Here is a 13,481-nt window from a genome sequence, read left to right as displayed (position 1 = left end):
TATATACTGTGCGACTATTCTCCAAATCCACAATTTGATTTGACTTTCGATTTTGAGGTCACATTTTGATTTAAACATTTTTTGTCATCACTGTTGGCAATGCCACTGTTAGACTATCGAGTCTGATTTATAAAGATAAACAGATAACTGGTTTTATGCCCTGACAACTTTCATTAAAATTTTCAAGGAGAAATAAAAAGGCCCTGTTCATTCAGTTTTACTGCAGCATCCTCCAGGCATTCTTCATAGCATTGCTGTGTGAAACACTAACTTACTTATCACGGATAGCATAAATGCTACCAGCAGAAACCAAAGATATATCATAATAAACTAGATAGCGTATGCAAAGATGGCGCCCATTCAGTCCAATGAGAGCTGTTTGGCTGGTGCATAAAACATGTGCACAGAAAAAAGAAACACGACCCTGCCTTTGATTTCGATTAACAAAACTGAAAGCTCATTTTGATTGATTTTAGAATTAATGTTGAAATTGTGACACCCCTACACCCAACAACAGAAATGTGTCCACTGATAGAAATTTGGCAACATCATTTCGATCGTTCTCACACGATTATGTGATCTTGTGAATCCAGTTGCCTGGACTGCTTACCACCTTCTCACGTAACATGTGAATGACAGTCGGCAGTAGTAATACGTCTCTAGGCTGGTAAAAGTACATATACAATCATAGAATATTGTCCATATCACCCACCCTCACAGTTTGTATATGTCCACTTGCATTTATTCATGTGCTTGTAAAGAGGGGTAGAGTAATAGAAGTGACTGAGGACAATTAGAGGGGTTAAGACCAGAACCATCTCTGAGATTATAGTTTCGTCATGCTGAATCTTAACCAACTGACCCTCACAAAACTCATTGTCAGCTTTATGATATGATTACAAGCTACTACACAGGCGACATCGAGACTTTGCCGTATTAACTCTCAGTGTGGTGAATCTGTGTGTGTAGCTGCTCAAGTGGGGGAGTATGGATAATTATCATCACGTCTCAAACATTTACACGGCAAGCTGGTTGCAATCGTGCCCAGTTGTAAAGTTCACTGATTGCAGCTGGCTTAGAGGCCCAATTAAACTCATTATTATAATTCAGGTTTATAGAGGGGAGAGTATGAGCGGTACACAGAGCTCCACGCTGTTCTCCGATGTCCAGATCTGCAGCCTGCATGGAAAACGGGCATGCAGTAATAGCTACCTCTGCACAGTTAAAAACACCCCTCTCAGACTCATCACCCTCCGTCCCTCAATTTTTCAGTCTCCATTTCAACCCCAACCAAAAAATAAACATTTCCCCTCCATTATTCTCCATCCAAATTATATTCCACCCACAACCCCATTTTACTGGCTCACGCACCCGGGCCTCTTTATGTTGTGACACTCCAAAGAAAACAGTCCTACTGAATGTTGTGGACGAGTACAGCTAACCTGATACAAACCAGCTTGCTGCTCCGATTACACACCATGTTTACCACGGGCCTTTTAATTAAAAACAGACAAGAAAAAAAAGAACAAATCCATCTTTACATGCACCTCAGCCCCAAAATGACAAGGAGGAAATGCCCCGCTATGCATGTTTGACTTTGACCTTCCTCAGACGCTAATGTAGAGTGGCACAGTTCAAATTTATCAAGTGCAGAGAAAAATGGAGACAAGGTCTTCTTTTGATTATTGCATTTTGTCTTTTTCATACCTATTTAGTCATACACAAGAGATATGCGCTGATGCAAAGCTTAACTAAAACAAAATTATCCACAGAAAAACCACCATGATAACAAACCAGAAAAAAGAATTAAAACCCTGTAGGACAAAGGGAACTTGAGGACAGCCCAGTGCTGAAGGAAACAACTGAATGATAGGAACTGCAGTGCTTAGTGAATAAACAGTGGCTAGCATGAGTGGAAGGAGGCCCAGACACGAGCCTCTATCCCCCAGTTACATTATAAAACACTGATATAAAAAGATACAGCGAGACTGAGTAAACAAACATTTTGACCTTGCTGATTACTTAGAAACAGGCCAGCCATTTATGTTATCAGCTTTTGCTGATTGCAGACTACGTCTAGGAGCTATTTAGCTTCATAAAGTATTTGGTCAGCACTCAGATGGATATGACTGAATAAGAAATTGCAATTACATTTTACCCCCAATTTAACTCCTGAAACCTTGTTTGTTCTTGACAGTGTTCTGGATGCTTCCCATTGTCGAGATCAACAGACAAGAGACGGAGCCTTGGTCTGTAACAGGAGCCAGGGTCAAAAACACAGACGGGACCAGAGTCAAAGCTGCGTTTAAACCGGGCAAGAAGCTCGGAGGAAGCTGGTGAAGGACAAAGGAGGTAACTTGTGAAGTAGGGGTGTAAGAAAATAACGACACACTTGAGTATCGCAATATTATGTTTACTGTATTGATTCTCAAAAACACTGTATTGTGATTTTGTAATAGATGCAAAGATTAGTGAATGTGGTTCTTTTTGTGTTATGATTGAACCTCCAACTGTTATCTTCACTACCTGTATCGTGACACATATCATATCGCCAGATTTTCGCCAATACACAGTGTGAAGTAGGCGTGTCAGTTTCAGTTAATTTTGTTTTTGATAACTCAACACCAATTAACCAGTAACTAGCCAAGTAACTAGTCTTTTTTTTTTTGTGAGAGCTGTGCAGCACTTGCTGGTCAGAGCAGCCTTATCTGTTCTGACTGGGGTGACTTTTAGCTCACCCTCCTTCTTGCCAAAGTGTTTTTTAAAGCATTTACACAGCAGCTCTTGATGGTATAATGTATTCAGGCGTGCCCTCTTCTTGCTTGTTCTTAATATAGTAAATTACAGCAGTCATTTCCAGAGAGTGGGTGGGGATCAACAGGTAGATAACAGGATTTTTACTTTTTATTTATTTATTTATTTATTTATTTATTTATTTATTTTTTCGTTTGTTTGTTTCTTTACTCCTTTATGACAGTAAATTGAGTATCTCTGAGATGTGGACAAAACAAAACATTTGAGGACGTCTCTTTCTCGTTTAAGCTATAAAGTACTTAACACAAGTATGCTTTCAACACATGTCAAGACAATATAAGGTGATGCAGGAGCGGCAGTAAAAGTGGTCAAGGATTTTAATTTATGCACAAATTAGCTCTTCCCAAGATAAGGGTCATTGTTAACTGGATCACAGCGGTTCATGATTTTTTAAAAGTGGGTCTCCAGAAATATAAACGACACAGTGCGAGCACTACTACAAATAAACTGAGGAGTAGCATCACATAATTTACATTCTACTTCACTGCGTTTCTGGAGAATATATTTCCACAGAGAGCTTCATTTTTCACCTTCTGACTGGAGAAGCCTTAAGTGAAGTGTGTGTGCAATTTTACCCACATACCGACATGTGTAACCAGTCAAAAATATTCTCAGTGGTTAAACTATTAACAGGTAACTGCTGACATCCCTAGTGAGGAGAGGGATGCGATGGTATATAAAATGCTGTTCATTAATATAAAGGGTCCCTTACAGACCTTTTAACAGAGGTCAAAACTTAAAAATGTACATATTAGTGGAGATTAAAAAGAGCTTGATGCAAATGAGAAAATAAAATCAAAATCAAACTTCTTGTATCAAAGTCTAATATAACTGTTCTCCTTAAGAGAAAAATAGAAACAATCGAGTTAAGTACTTTCAGACATTTTAATAGATATCTTTCAGGCTCAACAAAGAGAATTCAGGGGAAAAGGAAGAGTTTGGAAAGAGATGGATGAAGGCAATATTTTGGTCTATTAAGCGTGAGAAATGAGAAATGAGGGAAAAAAGCGGAATGGCGATAGAGGGCAAGGTCTCATCTGTCATTTGTCTGTCTACCTGTTTTATATCAGTGCTGGTCTGCAGGCATCTGGACGGGATGTGGCCTTGGGAGTGATAGCTCTCTGACACACCATCCCGGCATATGATAGCATGATTTAAGTGATTTAATAGAAGACATACTGCTGCACACACCCAAGCAATTACTGTATGTTCAATGAAAAATCACAGCATTTCAAATTAACTAGTATCAAAATACAGGAAACCAAAGGGCTCCTCTCAAATTCAAAGTGAATTAAATTTATTAAATTAATCCAGTATGGTGTGCTCTTCTGCTGATTTACGGAAGCATGGACGGGAACGCAGAAAACCAGACAGAGTCTGAGTAAGGAGACGTCAGGAAGATTTAACAGCTTGTCACCAGATGAGCAGGACATTTTGATAAAAATCCTCACAGTGCTGGCACATTCTCTTCTAGCTGAACCATCATCACACCCACCGCAAAACAACGGCTTCAGACTCTGACTAAACTTCGACATTCCTCTAGTCTAAGAGCAGACACACCACGGAGACAAACCTTCCAATAAAATTTACTAATTAACACTGTCTTCTGTGGTTTTAGCCACCACAAAGTCCCTGATGTGCTCTATTTGTTCAGCATGCTGTGGAGATTTTTTCAGACATCTAGGTAAATATCACAAAAGACATATTTGCTTTGGTAATAAGTAAAAGAAATGTGGCATCAGTGGCATCACATATCCTTCATAACCATGAAAAGTATGCTGGCACCAAACAATGCGATGGATTCTAAAGAGGCCCTCAGACAGGCAACTATCTGTCTCACTCAAATGAAGGAGGAAGTGGAGGAAATGGAGATGAGTGGCGAGCACAAGGGCAGGGGGAGGAGGGAGAGTGTTGGAGGAGGTTGTTATTTAGGACCCCACTGTGTCAACTCTTTAACGTCTCACACACAGATTCCAAAAGGAAGGAAAGAAACAATAACATTCCTCAGACACCGCTTCCCTACAGTAGTTGTGGGCTAATAAAAACTGTTACTATTTACATGATTTACGTTGAATACTTTCACACTTTCTGGTCCTTGCTAACCAAATATGGACACACAGAGACTCTCAAATACCTGTGCCAAAGAACAAATGTGGAATCTGTGCTGCCACAGAAGTATCACACTGAGTGCTCTGTGCATCTACCTCTGCCTTTTTACAGTACAAACCAATTCCAAAAAAGTTGGAACATTGTGTAGAATGTTATAAAAACAAAATGCAATGATTTGCAGATACTTTTTGACTTGTATTCAATGGGATACAATACAAAGACACGATATTTAACGTTCAAACTTATGATCTTCACTGTTTTTTTCAAATATACACTCAAAAAAGTTGAGACTTTGGGAATGTTGTGGAACGCTCAAAAACACCTGTTTGGAACATTCAAAAGGAAAACAGGTTGACTGATAAAAGATGGAGTTTTTCACATGATTGCACTTGACAATAAACATCTTGAATCCTGAACATCTGTGAGTACCCCATTAATGCTGAAAGGTACAGACAGGTTTTGGAGCGACATATGCTGCCATTCAGACCATGTCTTTTTCAGACACATCCCTGCTTATTTCAGCAAGACAATAGCAAGACAAGACACATTCTGCATGCGTTAAAACAGTGTGGCTCCACAAAAAATACACAAAATGCAACAACAGAGAACCCGGACTGTTGAGCACCTTAAGTCCGATGTCAAGCAAGAATGAGAAATAATTTTACTTTCAAAACAAGAAAAAATGTGACAGTGGTAAACATGCCTCTGTCCCAACTTTTCTGGAACATGTTGCATGGCAGTGTATATTTTTTGAATTAGGGTTGTACATTGTAGACGTATCTTCACATTATTTGGTCCTTGCTACCAAATATGGGCACATAGAAACTCTCAAACAGTGTGCCAAAGAACAAATGTGGAATCTGTGCCATAGGCCTAGTCACAAAAGTATTACTCTGAGTGCTCTGTGCAGCTACCTCTCTGCCTTTTTACAGTAATAATAATGATAATAAATTTATTTAATTCACAGCATGCTGAATCGTCTGGCGGAGTCTGGTCTGCTCTGGTTTGGAATGACTTGGCCCGCCAACCTGTTTATAATAGTACTAAAATGCATGAGCTGGATCTGACAAAAGGAACCCTCACTCCCTCCCCCTCTGTTCCCTTTCGTCCTCCCATCCTTCCATTCCTGTCCTCTGTGGAGCCTGGCCACACTCCTGCTCTCCTCCGGTCCTCGGCAGCCGCGTTTGGAAAAATAAACGGAGCGATTGGAGAAGGTCAGAGGCAGAAAGCGACAAGCTGAAGGGAAGTGTCAACGTGTCTACTGCTGGTGCCTGACCCCGTATCACGCTGGTTCTGGACAGATGCAGGGCACACACATACACACATTTTGTCCTCCTCTGACAGAGAGGATAGGAGTCTCTGTGTGTGACTATGACCCAGGAAATGACAGGAATGTGCAGGGACAGTGTCAGAACACTGGGAGGTCTGCACGCCCGTCCAGCCATTCAGCCGGGAGGAGGCTTCACAATGTGCGGAGGCCCTCCATACATCATTCCATATATGTAAATGCCACACACCAATATTCACATGTCACACACATAAACTGTGTGCTAAGTATGTCAAATCACACAGACACACTTTGTACCTCAACACATGACCTTTTGCCATCTTACTGGCAGACATTAAAGCGCAACACAGTCAGTGTCATGACCATAGACAAAAGAAGAAGTGAATAGTTTCAGGGTCTGAAAAGTGAAGCCAATGCGGAAGTGACTTAAACCTGCATTCTTTCTAATGGCCAGCAGGGGGTGACTCCACTGGTTGCAAATAGAAGTCAGACTGAATGGAGTGTTATGAGAAAATTACCTTACTTCTTACTTGATTAATGACCTCAGAATGAGCTCAATCATACTACAAAGCATTGATCAAATCTGGATCAAGATTCTGCTACTGCATTTCTCACTTAAAATATTTTCAGGAACATATCTGGTGTTCTGTTTAGTTGTAATACAAGAAGGTTTGTGACCAGGCAGGCCGCCATTATTTCCTACTGAAACCAAGCACTGCCCAAGTCACAAAATGTTACCCACCAGCTCCACGCTCTCATCAGTACTGCACATGCTCTGGTTGCAAAAAACCCAGGATAGCAACCCCCATAATTCCCAACTCAAGGCTTCAAAACAATAGTTCACAAACCACTGGGTGATCTAATGGTGTCCACTGATTCCACAGTTTATGGGCACGACTGTGTCAGTTATGGGGGACAGTGTTTGCACGCTGATTCAGTACTCACCCACTGGAAGTGCCAAGTGACACCGAGCTGACTGAAGAGTTCAGCTTCCTCCTGTCCCACAGTTTCACCTCCCGACTGCGCATCTACACACACAACAACATGAGAAGTTAAGCACTGAAATCATAAACATTTATACCAACAGATGAAGTGATACAAGTTAAATGAGACGTAGAGCATACACACTATTGTTTGACTAGTAAATTATTAAGTTAGCATGGAATAAGTAAGAAGTTACACTAATGATTCATCAAGATTTTAAGCCATCAGTGTCCCTGACAGATACAGTGATGCATGATGGTAATATTAATTAATGTATACTACGTATACTCTCATCTCAAAAGCATAGGCAACACATTGCATTGCATGGATTTTTTGCACCAAGTATGTGCATTATATTGAGCATATTTCATGTCATTGTTAACATTTTTGATGGCACAATATACAGAACTTTTAGAACTTCAACACTTGAAAGGGCAGAAAGTAAATATTGTAAGATTTGAGCAAATAGAGAGTGATTTCAGACAGAGTCAGTGAATTTTAATTTAATTTATAATACCAACAAGGCTAACAACTTAGTAGCCAAGCCAGGTTAAACATTTTCATTCCTCCTAAAATATTAAAGTCCCTCTTCACTCAAAAATATGTTTTCTTCTTGTTCCTACAGTTAGATTTTTGAGCTTCACTATACAGAATGATGAGAGTTTGACACTAAAAGGCTGTTTTCACGTTCATCTACTGCAAGTGGAAAGTTTCTCAGTGTTCGTTGAAAAATGATTTTAAGGGGTTGGCCTATGAGCATGATTTGCGAGATCACAACTAGTTTGGATGTCAATCCTGATCCAATTTGTAACTTATTCTAGTGTGATGTAGAAACTTGAAGCGGCCACTGCCCATACATGGATTTTACAGCGATATTTTACGTCTCGCTCAGAGAATTATGGGTTTATTTTGGCCTAACCAGAGCTGGTGATTGCTGAAACAGTGGAGAGATGAACAGACAGTTCGAGACAGTTTCGGTGAGTTTTATTTTGTTTGTCAAGACTGAATGAAGAGCGTTTTGCAATGATAAAATTACTGTTTGTAAATCTAAATGGAGTCTGCGGTTTCTGGTTAAATGAAATAAAATGTATCTTTTTCTTTAACAAAAAAGTCTCTCTCTGTAGAAATATTTTCCATACTGTTGTCAGTCACTTAGAATAACAATCTGAGCCTATCTGTGACCAGAAACAAATGACAATTTAAGTGTGCATGTGCACACTGGTGCGCATCTGATGTCCAATCTCACTCTCAGACACCGTCTCCCTGGCAGAAAAAAGTTGTTAACAGCAACTTCAGTTCCAAAACACTGTAATCTATGTTGGTCCCCAAAAACTCACACAAGTCAAACCCTCCCATAGCAGATACAAGCCTGCTTGTTTCACTACATAATTTAAATAATACATGTGATAAACGCAGGACTGCAAGATAGGTATAAGTGCACCTAACGAGCTGCGCCTCAGAGTTTCTCACCATATCAAAGCCGGTGGTGAGTAAAAAGTCTTCTTTGGTCCACAGGATTCTTGAATCCTTGTTGCTCTGAAGGCTCTTGGCACTCTACAAGACAAACAATGCAAAATTTTAAATCAGATGACAAAATAAGACAAATTAAATACATCTTACTTGAATTAACGGTTCTTTAACCAATGTATGATGAACCATAACTTTAAACATAACCTGGAGGCATAGTTTGTAAGGTAAGATAACGAGAGGGATGATGAGTGAGTGATTTGAGAAAGGAAGGAAAGAAGACAGACAGCACTATTCACAGGTGCCTCTGACAGATCCCTGTGGTCGGACAAAACAGGACTTGTCCCATGAAAGGAGCGCCTGTTATTGTTGATGTAGCAGACAAGGTGACTTCTGCCCCAAGTGCAGCTAAGATTACCAAACTGTGACATTGTGTGTGTGTGTGTGTGTGTGTGTGTGTGTGTGTGTGTGTGTGTGTGTGTGTGTGTGTGTGTGTGTTCATGATACTGAGACTTTGTTGTACTGTTTCCATGGGGAATATGTGTCCAAACAGCACTGCCATGCTGGATTTGTTGGGTGGTCTTCAAATGCAAATGACGTATGTTGTCAGAGGGAACAGCTAAAAACAACTACTGTAGTGCTGAAATGAGAGAATGTGCTTGTTTGCAAAGAGCGTGTTAAAGATGAGGAAGGCAGGTTGAAGAAGGCCAGGTAAGACGATAATGTCCTGGATTTTGTAGACATTGTACTCAACATTATGTTGCTAAACCATAGCTGTACTGTAATTATGAGAGTGAGGACAAAAGAAGAGACAAGATGCACAAGGCTGGCTTATAGACTGTCAATAAACGACTTAAAAGTGTGGTTCCTGAGTAACCCAGGCTTTACAAACCCCTAAAATCATGCTTTTTAGAGCTTATGTGTCAGGTACTAACAACTTGTAATGACTCACAGTCAGTCAGTGAGCCTCTCGGTATCTGTGTACCAATACTAGAGTTACACTGAGCTTTCCCATGAGGCACAGAGGTCAGCAATGAAGTTTCCATGGAACAGGAGCCTTTAGCCCCTCAGTCCGCTGTGTCTCTCCAAATTACTGTTGTCATTTTTATGGCCACACTAACCTGGAGGAGCGTGGCTGGTCGCCTGTGTATGGCCAGAAGACAGAGGCTGAACACTCACGACCTGTCTACAGGAGTGTGCTGCCTCATTCTCATGTCACTGTTAAAGGGCCGCAGATGACAAATTGCAAAAACAAATGGGGAGAACATGAGCTGCCATGTTGCACCCCTGAACACGAGGTCCTATAGGTTACAGGGTAACAGGACTCTCCACTGTACGAACTCCAGTAATGTCTGACTATGTTTGAGTCCAACAGGCACAACAAGCTAACGGCTTCAGTTCAGTTCAGGAGCCTGGCACTGGGCACTTTGTCATTATGCTGCAGTAAATATAACTCCTATACACACACAACACAAACTACACTGTTATTGACCATATAAACACCATAATAATGACAGAAGTTAAATTTAAGAAGGAACAATGTATGATGCAATGTAGTCCAGTCAGTCTGTGGTTTGATCCAGGGGAAACTGCAATAGTATTCATTCAAGGTTTTATGTGATCCACATATTAAAAGTACAACATTACATAAGTTAAATAAGTTAAATTCAGGCATTGAAAAATTGCAGTCCAAACACGGTCAATCAAATTAGGTTTTGAAGCATTTAATATGACTGAATTCTCTGCAAATACAAATTTGAACTTAGTAATATGTTTTTCGAAAGAAAACCACTATGTATATTGGCACACAGAGACATTAAAGTGGCACTCTCTAAGATTTGGCGATACCTGTAATTACTGGTGGTACGAACAAATGGGTTTGATATTACAGGTGACAGGATTCTGGGGGCAGCAAAACAAACTACTGTCATTTAGCAGCCAGGCAATAATTGGCCTTCTTCAATCATTCTGATTTTAATTTGTACACGGCATTAATTTGTGAACTGAAGGGTACAGCGAAAGATTTTACCTGGCTGAGAGGCTTTTGTTGTGCAGCCAGTCACCTGCAGTTCTTCATCTAACAGCTCACTGTGGCTGCTAATGACTGCTGCATTACCTGCTGTCAACAAATGACAACAATGACTGTTGCCTTGTTTTTGGGATGAGTAGTTCCTTCATTCTGAAAATAATCATGTACACAGTCTTGTTTCATGGTCATTTGTAGCTGCTTCCAGGCTTATAACTCTTTATATAAGGATTTTCTGACACACCAATGGAGGGGATGAATGGGAAATTCACTTCCGGAACCAGAGCTGTAGAAAAAGTGGACGGTCACTGTCAAGCTTTATTGGGATAAACCCAGAAATATTAAATCCATATGACACACACATTTGGACTCTATCAACTAAAACCCAACTTCCTTTTCTCTTTTTTTCTGACGTCACTCTCGCCACATGCCCGGCCCGGTGGTTTGAGAATCAACTGATGACAGGAAAAAAAAGGAGGGTCTGGTTGTTTAATCTCTTTAAACTGTCTAAATCAAACAATTCATCGCCGCTTGCTCCTCCCAAATCCTCTCCAGGGTGTTTCCTAGTCCGGTGCATGCAGACAACAAATGACACACATCTGTTTGCTTGCTCTGGGTGATGCAAGAGTTTTACAGACAGAAGAAAATGGAAGACATGGGTGGTCATTTTTTTTAGTTTATTGATTTCAATGAAAAGGAATTCTAACAGTTCACTCCCTTCCCCATAGGAGTGCTGTAATTGCATCTTATCTTGTTTCGTAGATTAAGACATGGCAAAATTTGGCACTAATTTTAGGATGAATCATTTCTCGGTCAGCACCCACTCAGGGCAGTGACTAAGCACACATAGCATCTCAACAATCATGCTGCTCAGTGTGTGCAGTGGTATAATTAAACAATACCCGAGTGACGTTTGGACTATGGACTGAATCATTGTGATGCCTTGCTAAAAACAACAAATGTCACTTTGAGGTCAGCGTCTGGCAGTTGAAATGAATTGCAAAGATATGTAAACTCTGTAAATTTGTATATTTCTGTTGTCCTTTTCAGCCGTAACTGTAACATTTAAAGATATATAGTTAAACACAGTGGTCTGACCTATATGATGTTTCTGCTGCATTTATTTTATGTGCTGTGTTTTTGATAAACCGAATCTACAGAACAGCGATCTCTCACCGTCAGTCGGACTAACTGCAAACAATGCAGGGCGAAATCTTCATCAGACATTGAGGGCTACAAATGTTATGGGATCATTTATATTTAAATAAGCACACATTCTGTATATGCGCATGTTTTGTTTTTGCTGCATTAACTTCAGAAAAGTATTCACTTTTATATTAAATATGTACTGCAGCAGAGGCTCTCCACACTCATTATGAGCCCTAGCCTAACTTTTAATATTTGGATATTATTTGTATTTTTTCAAAAGCTTCTTATTATATTCTAGTTATGTGATTATATTTCACTTTGTTAAATATCACACTTAACTGTAACCTGTTTTTTTCCCACAGGTGCTATCATCTGACAGTTTTTATTTAATCTCAAGAGGTTCATTCATCGTTCTGATTATGTCATTTGTAACGTTAACCTGTCTTTCGCTTGTATTCTGTTAACAGAAACAGGTGACAGGCCTGGTTCTACACCGTCAGCTGACTTTGAATAATAAATGCCCAGTTTCACACGTCCGAGGTGTGTGTCCAGATGGGAACAGTCTTTATTGCATATGGACTGTGTGTCTCCACGTACCTTCCATTTAGGCTCATGTATGTGCATCAGCACAACATACAAAGGGCTGGGTGGAGGTGAATATAGATCAGCTGGTGTGGTGAATATAAAATACCCTCTCAGCCAGTCACATCACTTCATCTTTGTCTCAGGACTGCCTGACAGTTGGAGAATTATTTCGGATCAGACAGTTACTATAATAGCAACAGAAAGACAAAACAAGGAAACTGACTGAGTGATGATTATAGAGGACTATTTTAGCATTAATTCTAATGTAATAACACAAGTGTCTTTTTTTTAACATGGAGTAACAATTGAAAAATTTGAAAGCTAGACTCCTCCTTCCAGTCTTTAAAGGAATTACAAACATATAACAAAGGAGTGTATGCTTCAACCCAGGTCCCCTGTGCAGCGTCTCCCCTGGTTGCCTGGTAATCTCACTGTGACAACATGACTCCAGGAAGTTACTGCATCTAGCTGATATTTGCCAAATAATAAAAACAACACGCAACACCCTCAAAAAACATTTTTACATTCTGCTTTCTATACAGAAAAACAGACAATATGCACATTATTGAGCCTTGGCAGTGTTAGTATGGGTATTTTTGCACTCTGGAGTGAGTCAGGTTAGCTGTTTCCCCCTGCTCTCTGTCATGCTAAGCTACGCTAATACCTCCTGGCTCTACCTTGGCATTTAACGCACAGCTATGACAGTGGTATCAATTGTCTTATCTATCCTTCAGAAAGAAAGCAAATAAGCCTGTTTTCTTAGCTCCGCTGGCTACATACCACACACATATCTCTTTCCTGGAGACAACGAGATGAAATGGATATAAATCTTGTCTAATTTTGAGCTGAAAGGGTTCAAGGATTATTCCCCAAACTGTTTGAGTTTTCCACTGGATAAAAAAACAATGCCAAGACTCCTGTGCTGGAACCATCCCTGCGTCAGTAAAGTAGAACAAACTGTAAATCATTAGCAGTCAGATGAATATGCGCTTATAGGCCACAGTGGTGGTTGAAACCAAATTTATTGTTCTCAGCTATGAGAACTTGACATTGTTACAT

At 40.1% G+C, this 13,481-nt stretch overlaps 1 protein-coding gene across 1 annotated transcript in view; it reads right to left on the bottom strand.

Annotated features, from left to right (window-relative positions):
- coro7 (coronin 7) overlaps positions 1–13,481 on the bottom strand; it is a 146,888-nt gene that overhangs the window by 94,719 nt on the left and 38,688 nt on the right. Inside the window, exons 8-9 of the mRNA XM_084743947.1 lie at positions 8,666–8,749; positions 7,157–7,239 (exon numbers count right to left, since the gene is read on the bottom strand). Of these exons, the coding sequence (XP_084600073.1) occupies positions 7,157–7,239; positions 8,666–8,749 (167 nt within the window). The remainder of the gene's footprint in view (positions 1–7,156; positions 7,240–8,665; positions 8,750–13,481) is intronic.

The sequence above is a fragment of the Lutjanus erythropterus genome, chromosome 19, assembly GCF_056507025.1.
Source record: "Lutjanus erythropterus isolate fLutEry1 chromosome 19, fLutEry1.hap2, whole genome shotgun sequence".
NCBI classification, from domain to species: Eukaryota; Metazoa; Chordata; class Actinopteri; order Lutjaniformes; family Lutjanidae; genus Lutjanus; species Lutjanus erythropterus.
Note: the sequence above shows the minus strand (reverse complement) of the source record. Positions and strands in the feature narration are given on the sequence as shown.